This window comes from Hylobates moloch, unplaced genomic scaffold (genome assembly GCF_009828535.3).
Source record: "Hylobates moloch isolate HMO894 unplaced genomic scaffold, HMol_V3 SCAFFOLD_1, whole genome shotgun sequence".
In the NCBI taxonomy this organism is placed as follows: Eukaryota; Metazoa; Chordata; class Mammalia; order Primates; family Hylobatidae; genus Hylobates; species Hylobates moloch.
In genome coordinates, this window is record NW_026652276.1 from 133,366,027 (window position 1) to 133,381,452 (window position 15,426).

The 15,426-nt window shown below is 37.1% G+C and overlaps 1 protein-coding gene and 1 pseudogene across 5 annotated transcripts in view; one reads left to right on the top strand and one right to left on the bottom strand.

Annotated features, from left to right (window-relative positions):
- The window catches only part of HERPUD2 (HERPUD family member 2), a 177,082-nt gene extending 161,965 nt beyond the window's left edge, over positions 1-15,117 (top strand). For all 5 annotated transcript variants that reach the window (XM_032758332.2, XM_032758329.2, XM_032758331.2 and 2 more), the window contains 4 exons: positions 10,211-10,333; positions 13,255-13,578; positions 14,273-14,390; positions 14,855-15,117. In XM_032758332.2, coding sequence (XP_032614223.1) covers positions 10,211-10,333; positions 13,255-13,578; positions 14,273-14,390; positions 14,855-15,016 — 727 coding nt within the window. In that variant the 3' untranslated portion in view covers positions 15,017-15,117. The remainder of the gene's footprint in view (positions 1-10,210; positions 10,334-13,254; positions 13,579-14,272; positions 14,391-14,854) is intronic.
- LOC116812555 (small ribosomal subunit protein eS6-like) lies at positions 2,012-2,909 on the bottom strand (annotated as a pseudogene).
- Positions 15,118-15,426: the final 309 nt, after the last annotated feature.

Consider the following 15,426-nt stretch of genomic DNA (forward strand, 5'->3'; position numbering starts at 1 on the left):
AGTGGGGATTCCATGAGGTTGCTGCTTGGTCGCTTGTATGGAGTGGTCGGGGAAGCAAGACTAATTTAGCATGTTTCCTGTGAAAGTTTGTTCCTGAAGTTTCCGGTTCCTTTAATCTCTTCTCCTCTGTAATTTTAACTTTTTAAAACCTATGATGATTGTCTTTTGGTATAGCTTTCAAGTATATAATTATGAATGACAGTCTTTCTACTTCTTGGTTTTTTTTTCCATAATTTCTATAGTACTCCAGTAATTTTATGTGTTTCAGTGAATTTGCCTTGCTCCCTTTTTTCTGTGTTTAGTTATTATCCTACAGTGCTAACTAGTATAGCCTATCTGAAAAGAAAAAAAAAAGCTGTCAGAACTTCTGCCACCAGCTGTGATTTCCTCCAGCTTGTTTATTTCAGCTGTTTCCTCATTGTGACTTTCCTAGGGGCAGAGGGAGAAACCAGGTTATTATCTTACTCAGTTTTCCTTGCATAAAGAATATGACATTTTCTATGGGGACAGGCATATTACACATTCCAAATAGTTACATGTTCCTCATGTTTCTGCTATTTTATTTTGCTTTTTGCCAAAAAAAGAAGACAATTAATTTAACATTTTGTATTTTCTTCCAGTATCCTTTCTTTCTTTCTTTTTCTTTTTTTAAATAGATGGGATCTCACTCTCTTGCCCAGGCTGGAGTGTGGTGGTGCCATCATAGCTCACTGCAGCCTTGAACTTCTGGGCTAAAGTGATCCTCCCACCTCAGCTTCCTGAGTAGCTGGGACTACAGACATGTGCCACCATGCCCAGCTAGTTGAGATTTTTTTTTAGAGATAGGGTCTCGTTATGTTGCTTAGGCTGGTCTCAAACTCCTGGCTTCAAGCAATCCTCCCATCTCAGCCTCCCAAGTAGCTAGGATTATAGGCTTGAACCACTGTGCCCAGCTCAGTATCCTTTATTTTGTAAATGTTTTTATTTAATATAGTTGAAATTTTTACTGTGTTGGTAACCTTACATGTTTTCATTTAATGTTGAATAATCTTAAGTGGAATTTACAAATTACTAGATTAAATAGTTGCTTATAATCAGTATTTTATTTTCAATATTTTCTTTCTTTTTTTTTTTTTTTGGAGACGGAGTCTCCCTCTGTTGCCCAGGCTGGAGTGCAGTGGCGCAATCTCGGCTCACTGCAAGCTCCGCCTCCCGGGTTCATGCCATTCTCCTGCCTCAGCCCCCCCGAGTAGCTGGGACTACAGGCGCCCGCCACCATGCCCGGCTAATTTTTTGTATTTTTAGTAGAGACGGGGTTTCACCGTGATCTCGATCTCCTGACCTCGTGATCCGCCCGCCTCGGCCTCCCAAAGTGCTGGGATTACAAGCGTGAGCCACTGCACCCGGCCTTATTTTCAATATTTTCTTAATGCTCATATGAAGTTGTTCAGTACATATTTATTGTGCTAGATGCTAGAGATACAGTAATAATGGATAAAGCCTATTTCCTGTCCTTAGGAACACAGAGACTAGTCAGAGAGACAGTAGATTAAACAGGCAATTTATTTTTAAAATTATTTTCTAAGAGGTAATACATGTGAGTGGTACCATGTTCAAAACAAAACAAAACAAAAGTATATAAGAGTTTCATTTCTATGTCTTATACCACTTGCCCTCCTTAGAGGCAACCATTATTAGCTGTTCCCTTGTATTCTAGAGATAAAAATGTGCTTACACAAGTATGTGTGTATGTGCATGCATGTGTACATGCATGTTTATTTTAACACATAATGGCATACTTTCTATACAGTAAGTCCTCACTTAAAATCATGATAGGGTCTTGGAAACTGCAACTTTAAGTGAAACAGTGTTAACAAAACCAACTTTTTTTTCATTAATGTTATAGAAAAATGACATTATTCCAGGACCTGTTATACATCGTTTTGTTTAAAGTCACAGTTTCCAAGAACCTATTGACAATGGAAGTGAGGACTTACTGTAGACACTAGCCTATATCCTGTTTTTTCAATAAATATATTAATAACTGCACCACGTTAATACACAAGAGCTGTCCCATTCTTTGTTTATATTTTTTAGTTTTTTTTTTTTCCCAAGTCTGATCTTTTTTCTTTGTTACTCAAAAAATCTTATTTCCGACTGGATTCAGACTTAGAAGTAGAAGCTCGCAGAGAGGAAAGTCTGCATCTCTTTGCAATTTGTTCCTGGCACTGCTCCTTAGCCTCCTTCATTCTCTTGGCCAAAAGTTTGGCATATTCTGCAACCTCTTCCTTATTTTTCTTAGTATGCTGCTTCTTCAGAGCAATACGTCGCCGTTCGTGCTGCAGGACACGTGGAGTAACAAGACACTAAATCTTGGGTGCTTTGGTCCTAGGTTTCTTACCTTCTTTATTTAAGGGCTTTCTTACAACATACTGGCAGACATCATCTTCTTTAAAGAGATTAAAAAGTTTGCGGATTCTGCTAGCTCTTTTGGGGCCCAGGCGGCGAGGCACTGTAGTATCAGTCAGTCCAGGGATATCCTTCTCTCCTTTTTTTGCAATAACCAAGTTGAGAACGCTCAGATTTACATCCACAATGCAACCACAAACTGATTTTCTGTTTCTTTCTCTGGTTCTCCTTGGTCTGTAACAGGAATGCCCCTTACTCAGTAGCAGGCGGACACGGCCATGGGTCAAGACACCCTGCTTCGTGGGGAAACCTTGTTTGTCGTTCCCACCACTGATTCGGACCATATAACCCTTCCATTCTTCACCCAGAGCGTCAGTAGCAACTTCTGTGGCCATATGCTTCTCATAAAAAGTACGAAGTTTGCGTTCATCGTCCACTTCAATGAGTTTCTGGCAGCCAGTGGCTGGGAAGGAGATGTTCAGCTTCATCTTGAAGCAGCTGAACGCCTCCGAGGCACCACGGAAAAGAGCTATTTTTTAGTTTTTATTTTTATTTTGTTAGAGATGGGATCTCACTATATCGCCCAGACTTTCCTGAACTCCTGGGCTCAAGCAGTCCTCCTGCCTCAGCCTCCCGAGTAGCTGTGACTACAGGGAAGCCCAGCTGTCTCATTCTTTATTAATTTCACAGCATTCCATTATACAGATTACTATAATTTAATGAACCAGTCCCTGCTGATGGATATTTAGGTTAAACAGTCAGTATTTTTATATACTGCTTTTTTATTTTTAAAGACTTTATTATACTTTTTAAACATTCACCAAGTACAGAAGATATTGTAATGAACCCCAGTGTACCTAATACCTAACTTCAACAATTAACAAATTACCATTGTTCATCTAGTTCCCCTTCTGTTTCCCTTTTTATCCTTGGGCTGCAGTTTAAAACAAAACCTAGACCTTATAATTTTATCTGTAAACAGTATGTATTTGTAACAGATATGGTAGCTATGGGCTTTAAAAAAATCTTAATCACAATACCATTAGAAATCTCAACAAAACTTAAAAATCTTCAATATCATCTAGTATTCACTTTGTGTTCAGTTTTTCCTGAGTGTCTCAGATGTCTTTTTATAGTTATTGTGATTGAATCAGTATTTGAAGAGACTAACATAGTGCATTTGGTTGATGTTTCCTTTTTTTGTTGTTGTTGAGACAGAGCCTCACTGTTTCCCCCAGGCTAGAGTGCAGTGGTGCAATCTTGGCTCACTGGAACCTCTGCCTCCTGGGTTCAAGCGATTCTCCTGTCTCAGCCTCCTGAGTAGCTGGGACTACAGGCGCACATCTCCACACTGGCTAATTTTTGTCTTTTTAGTAGAGATGGGGTTTTACCATGTTGGCCAGGCTGGTCTCGAACTCCTGAGCTCAAGTGATCCACCTGCCTCAGGCCCCCATAGTTCTGGGATTACAGGCATGAGCCATCGCGCCTGGCAGGTTGATGTTTCTTAAAGCTTTTCTAATCTAATTCCCTTTTCCTTTCTTTTCTTACTTCATACTCTTTCTGTAGTTGTTCTGTGTTATTTCCCACAGTGGTCTAAATATAGCTAAGTTCTCATGGTGTCATTTAGCATTTTTCTGTATCCTATATTGCCTGTAAACTGGTAGGTAGATCTAGGGCCTGACTACATTCAATTAAGGTTTATCATTTTTTTTTTTTTTTTAAAGTAATTATCCCATGGGTGGGTGGTGCTATGTATGTTTTGGAAAAAAGGAAAAAAAAAATCATGAGTTCATACCGATATTTCAAATTTAGGTTAAAGGTTAGAGTTTTCACAAATCATCTTTGGTATGTGTATTTATATATCTTCTATGCTAAAACATCCTAGTCCCTAATGAATTAGCATAATTACTTATTTGCTTTATCTGTATGTACATATGCTTATGTTTTTCAAATAGTTTTAAAATAGCAGTACTGTTTCCACTTTTGTAAGATCACTGAATGTGGTTTAAAACTTTTATTTTTCTTTTTGTATTTAGTATTTACCCTACTAGGGATAGTTAAAATATTGTTTTGAAGTCAGTAGAATAATTCTCTGTATGGTTATACTATTAAACTTGAAACTTTTTAGTTTTTTTTTTTTTTACAGCTTTCTATTTTTTTCTTTTTAGTTTAGTTTTTTTATTTATATAAAACATTATTAATGTTCCAGTGTCAAAACAAGATACATTCAGAGAGGCTTATTTTCATTTTCTTCACTTGTCTTGTTCTCTTCCTTTCCATAATAATTTATTATTTTATTTTTATTATTATTTTTTCCATTGGTTTCTTTGTGGAAAATTCATGAAAGTGTGTGTGTGTGTTTGTGTGTGTACACACACATATATATGTATACACATATATAAATATATCCTCATTCTTATACAAATGTTATTATACATATTCTTCTTAACATTGTTTTTCAACAAAATTTCACATAAATATCTAAGAAGTCACTCCATAGGAGTAGAGAGAGATCTTCATTCCTTTTTATAGCTGCATACTAATTCATTCAGTGTGTGAACTGTGACATCCAACCTCATATTGACAAATATTTGAGTTATTTACAGTCTTTGCTATTATAAATAGTGTTTTGATGAATAGTTTTGTGGAAACATCCCTTCATATTTTTGTTATATTTTGGCTTTGCTGTATTTAGGATAGATTTGTGTCTTAAAGTAGGAATGGGCCAAAGTAGATAGATCAGAGAGTAAATGTCTACATAGGTGTGCAGTTAAAAAGGCAGTTTCAACGTGGCGATTAAGTGCTATGATAACATTCTCTATTTTAAAAAAAATTAATGAACTATTGTCCCTGTCTCCAGTTCCTCTCTATTATTAGACGACAGCAGGCTGGAAGTGGGAGTATGTATAAAGGTTTTATTAAAGGGCAGAGATGTGAAGTTTTTTCCATATTTCATATTTCTATAAGCTAATTTTCAAAAGCAGAATTACTTGGGCAGTTGGGCATAAGAGCAAAGCTTTTTAAAAAACTTTTAGGTTCATGGGTGCATGTTCAGGTTTGTTACATAGGTAAACTCGTGTTATGGAGGTTTGTTTTACAGATTATTTGGTCACTCAGGTACTAAGCCTAGTACCCAGTAGTTATTTTTTCTGATCCTCTCCCTCCTCCTACCCTCCACTCTCAACTAGGCCCAAGTGTCTGTTGTTCTCCTCTTTGTGTCCATGTGTTCTCATCATTTAGCTCCCACTAATAAGTGAGAACATGCGGTATTTGGTTTTCTGCTCGTGCATTAGTTTCCTAAGGATAATGGCCTCCAGCTCCATCCATGTTCCCGCAAAAGACATGATCTCATTTTCTTTTATGACTGTATAGTGTTCCATGGTGTATATGTACTTTTTCTTTATCCAGTCTGTCATTGATGAGCATTTAGGTTGATTCTATGCCTTTGCTATTGTGAATAGTGCTGCATGAACATTCACATGCATATGTCTTTATTATAGAATGATTTATATTTCTTTGGGTGTATACCCAGTAATGGAATTACTGGGTCAAATGGTAGTTCTGTTTTTAGCTCTTTGAGGAATCACCACTCTGCTTTCCACAATGGTTGAACTAATTTACACTCCCACCAACAGTGTAGAAGTGTTCCCTTTTCTCTGCAACCTTACCAGCATCTGTTATTTTTTAACGTTTTAATAGTAGCTATTCTGACTGGTGTGATATGGTATCTCATTATGGTTTTGATTTGCATTTCTGTAATGATCAGTGATGTTGAGCTTTTTCTCATTTGCTTGTTGGCCGCATGTATATCTTTTGAAAAGTGTGTGTTCATGTTCTTTGCCCACTTTTTAAATGTTTTTCTTTTCTTTTAAAATTGTTTAAGTTCTTTATAGATGCTAGATATTAGACTTTTGTCTGATGTATAGTTCGCAAATATTTTCTTCCATTCTGTAGGGTGTTTGTTTACACTGGTGATAGTTTCTTTTGCTGTGCAGAAGCTCTTAAGTTTAAGTAGATCCCACTTGTTAATTTTTGCTTTTGTTGCAATTGCTTTTGGCATCTTTGTCATGAAATCTTTGCCCACTCCTGTGTCCAGAATGGTATTACCTAGGTTGTCTTACAGGATTTTTATAGTTTTGAGTTTTACCTGTAAGTCTTTAAACCGTCTTGAGTTGATTTTTGTCTATGATGTAAGGAAGGTGGGTCCAGTTTCAATCTTCTGCATATGACTAGCCAATTATCCTAGCACCATTTATTGAATAGTTTTCCCATTGCTTGTTTTTGTCAGCTTTATCAAAGATCAGACAGTTGTAGGTGTGCAGCCTTATTTCTGGGCTCTCTGTTTTGTTCCATTGGTCTGTGTGTCTGTTTTTGTACCAGTACCATGCTGGTTTGGTTACTGTAGACCTGCAGTAGTTTGAAGTCAGGTAACATGATGCCTCCATCTTTGTTCCTTTTGCCTGGGATTGCCTTGGCTATTCGGGCTCTTTTTTGGTTCCATATGGATTTTAAAATAGTTTTTTCTAGTTCTGTGAAAAATGGCATTGGTAGTTTCATAGGGATTGCCTTGAATCTACAAATTGCTTTGGATAGTGTGGCCATTTTAATGATATTGATTCTTCTTATCCATGAGGTAGAATTTTTTTTCCTTAAAGCGAAACATTTTTAAAGGTCTTTAATTTTGTAATTGTGTTTTAACGGCTTATTCCAATTTATACTGCCACCAGCAATCAAAGAGTTAGATTTTACCTGTACCTCTTGCCAATAATAGATACTTTTATTTAATCTTTTCTACCTTGGCAAACAAACTTAAAAAAGCTATCTTTGGGCCGGGCGCAGTGGCTCACGCCTGTAATCCCAGCACTTTGGGAGGCTGAGGCGGGTGGATCACGAGGTCAGGAGATGGAGACCACGGTGAAACCCCGTCTCACTAAAAATACAAAAAATTAGCCGGGTGCAGTGGCGGGCACCTGTAGTCCCAGCTACTCCGGAGGCTGAGGCAGGAGAATGACGTGAACCCGGGAGGCGGAGCTTGCAGTGAGCCAAGATCGCGCCACTGCACTCCAGCCTGGATGACAGAGCGAGCCTCCGTCTCAAAAAAAAAAAAAAAAGCTATCTTTGCTTTAATTAGTATTTGATATCCTAATGATTACTGTTTCTATTAGTTGTTTATACAGAAAAGATATTAACTACAATTTATTGCAACATTTCTTAGCCATTTCTCTTTAAATTTTGTTGTCAAATATGTTGATTTTTTTTTTCTGCTTTCTTCTGTTACTTAAGTTAGGAAAGTCCTTCCTCCAAAGAGTTGGTAAATAATTCTAGTTTCTTCTAGGCTATCTGTGGTTTAACTCTTAATACTTTATTTCAGCTCTCTTATTTGAATATATAGAATGAGATGAAGCTTTTAAACTCCTTTCCCCCACAGATTTGGTAATCTTTTTTCCTAGCATTAAATAACAATTCTCTTTAACTTGTTGTTTAATGATGCATCCTCTAAAATATATTAAATTCTTAAGTAATGTGTTTCATTGTATCTATTCCTATGTATTTTATTAATAACTTTATAATTTAGCATCAGATCCTTTATTCCTTGTTTCTGGAGAATACCAAATGCATACCATCTTGTCTGAGGGTAATGAACACAACTGAAAATTATAGTATGTCATCTTGGGCCTGGGATGTATTTGGCAATTATATCGTCCAGTAGTTTTCTAACTTATTAGGGAAAAAGGGAAGAATACTTTGGGGAGGTTATTTATTTATTTTGGCAACATATTTTCAATAATCACCTTATGTTCTCCATATGTTTTGGGCAGCATGCAGTAGGGTGACATGGGAAGCTATAACTTTTTAAAAAAGTAATTGTTAGTGGCTTCTTCTTCTCCCTTGAGCTTTAAAAACAGTGACAAAGTCCGGCCTTCCCATTTTACAGTTGAAGTAACAGACTTGTTTGACATTCTTATTAATGATAGAGATTGGTGGAGATTTGCTTTCAAGGGGATGGGTTTTTTCATAATGGGAAATACTAATAAAATTTAAAATATACACCTAGATACAGCATATTGCTGTAATACTTGATTTAGGTAGTTTTATAGATTTGCTCAGAGATGCATCAGCTCCCTGGTGTAAATGCTGAGTTGTACAAAACAAATGTTTTTATAATACTTCTCTGCCTTAGTGGTATGGCTTTCTCTCCAGACTTGATCACTAACTGACATCTTTTTAAAGGAATAGCTGGGTTGAGGTTTGCTTTTTTTGAGGTGGGGAGGTGCTGTGTCGTCTGTTGTCCCCTGTGTCCAAGAGAGCTGAAGTTTTTTCCCCCTTATATAGGACCCTATATGAAGGAAATATATATAAAATATTAGGAGATTGAAGGGTCTTTTCAGGATGGGACCCTATGTGGCTGCCACTGCTCCATCAAGAATAAGGGAAGTTCAGGTAACATGTGGGGAAGGTGATGCCTTACCTAGCACCAGGTTTCCTTAAGTATAGCCTGTTCATAAGGCTTAGCTCCCCAAGCTCTTCTAAGTTAGGTTTCTATAATCAATTATTACCAATCGTATGTGTAAACAGTCTTTAGAATATAAAATTACAGTGAATAATTTATTCTTGTCTCACTCTGGATAGACCAAACTAGTATCAGCTAAAGATAAAAATCAAGTAATGTGAAGAAGAGTTAGCAGATTCACAAAGAATTCTGCATTTACTTACCTGTTTATCTCTGTAGTTGTCTTGATATATGTGATTTTCTACAAATCTCACATTATACACTTTGGCATCATGTTTGGTGTTGGAATGGGGAGAGTAAAAATAAAACTAGCTAACATTTCATGAATACAGGGTAAGAATCCTGTGACGAAGATTCTATTATTAGATCCATTTTAGAAGTGAGGAAACTGAAGTATAGAGAAGTTAAATGTGACCTTCCACAAGTTTTACTAAATTAATAGAATTTGGCCAGGCGCAGTGGCTCATGTCTGTAATCCTACCACTCTGGGAGTCCAAGGCGGGCGGATCACCTGAGGTCAGGAGTTCGAGACCAGCCTGGCCAACACAGTGAAACCCTGTCTCTACTAAAAATACAAAAAAAAAAATTAGCCAGGTGTGGTGGCGCGTGCCTGTAGTCCCAGCTACTTGGGAGACTGAGGCAGGAGAATTGCTTGAATCTAGGAGGCAGAGGTTTCAGTGAGCCGAGATCACGCCACTACACTCCAGCCTGGGCGAAAGAGTGAGATTCCGTCTCAAAAAAAAAAAAAAAAAGAAAGAAAATTTTAACCTACTTTAAGAATGTATGTGTGAACATGTTCTACTAATCTTGTCTCTTTACAGAATATTTTACAGGTTTTCATAATGTTCTTTTTTATTTTGCAGCTCATAGCTGCTATATTTTAATAACACTATTACTGATATAAAATATCATTTGTCTGTTTCACCATTCCCCAAAATATTTTGCCATGAAATTTATTTTAGGGCTTTGCTTCTTAAGGAAAATGTACTTAAAATGAAGGTATTTTTGGCTTCATGTAATGAAATGAGAAGATAATAAATGTTTAGATTGGATGTACATTTTGTGGTGTTTCTCTTTGTTTTCCCTTTAAAACTGGACTGAAATGTTAGTTATTCTATATAGTTGGGCCCCGGGTCAACTTATGTAAGACATATTGTCTTATTTGAAGAATTGTTGAAAATAAGTATTTTTCTTTTCAGTGAGATTTAAATATATTCTGTTAATGGTTGACTTGGGGTTCAGAAATGAAAATTTATAATAATACTTTTAGCTGCTAGAGCATTAAAAGAGCTCATTATTTATTTCTTGCAGAAATGTAGACAACCAGTTTCCTGGGCAAGCTGCTCCACCTGAATTCCCAGTGTATCCCGCATTTAGCCCACTGCAGATGCTGTGGTGGCAACAGATGTATGCTCATCAGTATTATATGCAGTAGTAAGTTATTCTGAGTTCATTTTTTAAGTTACTCACTGTGTTATTTGCTTTATTTTCTTTTTATCCTAAGTAAGTTGATTTGGCATTTCATTTGTTTGTGTATTTAATGTTGTTTTGACTAAAGGAAAAAGGGTTCACCTCCAGTTCACATGAACTAACCCTGCCCTTGGCTCCTTCCTGTCTTCCCTAATTACATTTAGCAGTATTCAGATTTTTAATATAACATTTTATAAATTAAAGAGGAGAAAACTTAGGAACGTTTCACTGGAAGGCAGTACATGAAAAGTTAGTCAAATGAAAAAAGGAATAGAATCATGTCAGGGAGGCCATAGCTTATGTAGGGCTCAAGTGCAGCTAATATGCTTACTTGACTCTCAGAATTTAGTCCGTTTTGATTCTGGTCAGCATGGAACAATCCTAGCATTGAGGACAGTTTCTCAGTCTTCATTCTCCTCAACTCATTCTGCATTCATTTAACATTGATTAGCTTCTCTTACCATTCTCCTCTCCTTATTTCTGTGATTCTTTTGTCTTCCATATCTTTTTTATCTTTCTGATCACTCTTTCTGTGTCCTTTAATAGCTCATTTTATTAACATTTCTTTCTCAGTTCATCACATATTTGTTACTACGTGCTTCTCAGCACTCATAGTCGGCAGAGAGGACGGGATTTAGTTGTGGGGGTAGTTCTCTTGGATTTCTTTTTTGCATGGTCTTAGTTGTTAGCTCTCTGTGGATGAATCCTGGTTCTTCATCTCCTGTGCTTCATCCTGTGTCTCTGCTTTATTGTTGGAAGATTTCCATAGGGGAATGAGCCTTTACCTCAAATTCAGTACATCTAACATTTGATTCCTCTGTTCTTTAAGTGTCTTCTCCTTTCTCACTTCTTCGTCAGTGATACTAGCTCTCTTCTTATTACCCAAGCTCTTAACCATAAACAGCTTTGATTCTGGCTTCTGTTATTCCTGAAAGCAGTATTTTATGAAGATGAGTTAATAGAGCTTTTGTCCTACCCCATATGCTACCTCCAATGTTTCACCCACATCTTTTCTCATTCTAAGTCCACTTGACTTCAATAGCTCTTTCTCCTTTTAGTCTTTTTACTGTATTTCCTTATACTACTGCTGGGTTACATTTCTTTCTTTCTTTCTTTTTCTTTCTTTCTCTTTCTTTCTTTCTTTCTTTCTTTCTTTCTTTCTTTCTTTCTTTCTCTCTCTCTCTCTCTCTCTTTTTTTTTTTTTTTTTTTTTTTGAGACAGAGTCTCACTCTGTTGCCCAGGCTAGAGTGCAGTGGCATAATCTTGGCTCACTGCAACCTCCGCCTCCCGGGTTCAAGTGATTCTCGTGCCTCAGCCTCACAGTAGCTGAGATTACAGATGTGTGCCACCACACCTGGGTAATTTTTGTATTTTTAGTACAGACGGGGGTTTTGCCACATTGGCCAGGCTGATCTTGAACTCCTGACCTCAAGTGATCCATCTGCCTGCCTTGACCACCCAAAGTGCCGGTATTACAGGCATGAGCCACCATGCCCAGTTTGCCAGGTTACATTTCTTAATACATAATTAAGTCAGTCATTCCTGCAGCCACCCAGATATCCTCTGATTCTCTTGCCCACTGTGAAGTCTACATCCTTGTCCTTCCTCCAGACCTTTCCCCATAAAGCTAAGCTGCTTTATGAACCTCATATCCTAAGGCTGTCTTTCATAAGCCCTTGGCTCCAGGCAGGATGTTCATACCTTACATGTTGCCATGGTAATGGTTATCATTTGAGTGACTGCTTTGTGCTCAGTACTCTGCTGGATGCTGTACCCCACCTTGTCTCGTTTGTGAACCTCACAAGAACTGTGTAAGATAAGGGGGGCTTATTATGCTTGCTGCTAAATCATATACTCCTATGTGCATCATTTAACTTCAGAGCCTCAGTTTCTCCCCTTTAAAGTAAAGTAACTCACCTGTGTATCAGAATATTCATGAAGTAGGAAGTGTTTTCTAAACTAAAAAGCCCTATGCAGATACAAGGTATTAGCATACTGGCTTAAATAGGATTTTGTAGCCTGGGAACCATTTATTTAACTTTCCTGTGCTCTCTTGATTGTTAACTTCTTATTGTAGAAAAATTTAAAAACATAACAAGGTAGAGTAGTAAAAGGAATCCATGTGTACCTATCACCCAGCTTTGATATTTATCAATTCATGTCAGTCTTATTTTACAACTTTCTTCCTTCTGTTGGATAATTTAAAGCAAATCCAAGATATATTATCACTTTACTGGGAAATTTATTCTTTACTGGGAAATTTTAAGCAATCAAATTATAAGCAAACCTCAGAACCACAATTCTTTCTAACTTGACAAGGATCAGTGGTCCCCAGTTGGAGTTCTTCCAAATCAGTATTGGGGTGAAAGGGTTGTTATCTGAGATGTATTTAGGATTTTAGGATACTAATACAAATCATTTATCACTGACAGTAAACACACAGTATAATAATAGTATATATTTTTAGACAAGTCTTTCAAAACATGGGTCTGAGGAAGAGGTAGGTGGTGAGCTTGGGAGTATTCATCCGACGTAGAATAACAAAAGGGGGCATTCATGAAAAGGTTTGGACATCTCATTAGCTTATAAGGTAATTGATTGAAAGAGAGAGGAGTGGTTAACATGGCTGCTCTCACGTCTTTTGCCTTCCCCTGTCATCTCACACTACCAGGCTGAGAGAACATCCTTTCCTGTGCGACATCTACCATCAACCTTGGCTCCACTTTTCCATTGGAATTTGTGCTTACCTAAGAAATGTGGTACAGGAGTTGGGATATTCTATATTAGGTTTATGAAAAATACATATAGCTCCCCAAGAAGTTTAAAAAAATATGGTATGGTAAAGTTTTTTTTCTTTTTAATATTTATTTTGGTGACTATTTCAGTCAAGCTGCAGTTTCAGCTCAGGCCACATCAAATGTCAACCCAACCCAGCCTACTACTTCACAGCCTCTAAATTTGGCACATGTTCCTGGAGAAGAACCCCCACCAGCTCCAAACCTAGTGGCCCAAGAAAATCGACCCATGAATGAGAATGTTCAAATGAATGCACAGGGAGGTCCAGTACTAAATGAAGAAGACTTCAATCGAGACTGGCTAGACTGGATGTACACGTTCTCACGAGCTGCGATTCTCCTTAGCATTGTATACTTCTATTCTTCTTTTAGTCGGTTTATCATGGTAATGGGAGCCATGCTACTGGTTTATTTGTGAGTGATGTTCATTAACTTTTTGTGGTTTAATTTCTGAAACTGTTCAGCACAGAATCTGGTGTAGGGTAGTCTGTTGTGAATGTTGAGTGAAGGAATATGAATGCTGGGCTTTAGATATCTGGCATGTTTTTGATGCCAAAAGCAAGGTTTTGTTAAGTGAAAATGTTTATCAGAATTATTTAGAAGCAGATTTTTTGTTTACTGTATTTTATAAAAGTTGTTCATTCAGTGAGACATACTCTATCCATTATTTCGAACTTAAGAAGTGTATGATGCACTCCTGCATAAGGTCGTCCTCTTTCATTAGAATTACCAGTATTAAGTCTTATAGGTATAAGCCAGATTTTTTTCATAAGTAGACTGTTTTTCCACTGCTCCCTTGTCTCCAAAGGGCAAACAAATATCTAAGTTGTATTTCATTTTGAAAAATACCAGAAAAGATTTATGATACCTGATATGTTTTAATAACTAACATAGAGCCAGTGAAGTCCATGATAGAGATTTGGGTTGGTTTTGTTTTGCTGTCATTGCTTTGAAAAGGGTAGTTCCCTGTCCCGAAGTGGGAGATTTGGTCTTTTTATTTATTATAGTTCTAATCATTTTTCTCTTATAGGACACTAATAACATTTTATAGTGTTACAAATAAAAACAACTGTGACTTATTTTATTTTCTCTTTATTTTACTGACCAGACACCAAGCTGGATGGTTTCCTTTTAGGCAAGAAGGAGGTCATCAGCAGGCTCCCAACAATAATGCCGAAGTTAACAATGATGGGCAAAATGCAAACAACTTGGAACTTGAAGAAATGGTATGTGATTGAAGCTTTTGTATACTTAAGATACTGAGATTTTTCCCAGCATGGTATGGTACCAACATGATGAAAGAATGTTGGATGTTCCATAAGTATTTGTGAAATGGCACATGAAAGAAAGCTAACATATAAATTGTGGTGGTTTCATTTGGGAGAACTTAGAATATTATACCGAATCAGTCATATATTATAACTAAATGGGAAGAAGTAACTTTTTTTTTCTTGAAAATAGCCCAGAAATAAAATTATACACATGGTAAGAATTTATTGTATTGCATTGGCAGTTGTCCCCTTTAAACTGGAACAGTGAGGAATTTATCAATTTTGGCTTTAAAGATTTCTAATGACCACATACATACCACTTCATATTCCTTTGTTCTACAAAGAATTTAACTGTCTTCTATTATGAGCTAATGCTCGTTCACATCACTCAGGAGTATGTTTCTTGTTTTGCTTGAAAGGAGCGTCTTATGGATGATGGTCTTGAAGACGAGAGTGGAGAAGATGCAGGTGAAGATGCCAGTGCAATTCAAAGGCCTGGATTAATGGCTTCAGCTTGGTCTTTCATCACCACCTTCTTTACTTCACTAATACCAGAGGGGCCTCCCCAGGTTGCCAATTGACCTGAAAAACTGTGCCAGCTACAAGGAGAGTCTGACTTTAGGAAAGTGATTTAAATAACAGTGCAATTTCAAACAAATTTATAACTTTCTTTTGATCATCATGTACAGAGGTGTTTTTTTTCTTTAGGCTTCTCATGCATATGAATATTTTAAGCACAAATGGACTACTAAATGTCTGATTTTTTTTTTTTTTTAAGATCCTAACGGAACATAGCGTAACAATATTGGTCTTCCAGGTGTTACTCATTTCAATTACGTGTAGTATACCAGGACAGACCTATTTTCATGTCTTATTTCTTTAAAGAGCTGCTTCATTGGCCGGGCACCATGGCTCACGTCTGTAATCCCAGCACTTTGGGAGGCCGAGGCAGGAGTTCGAGACCAGCCTGGCAAACATGGAGAAACCCCGT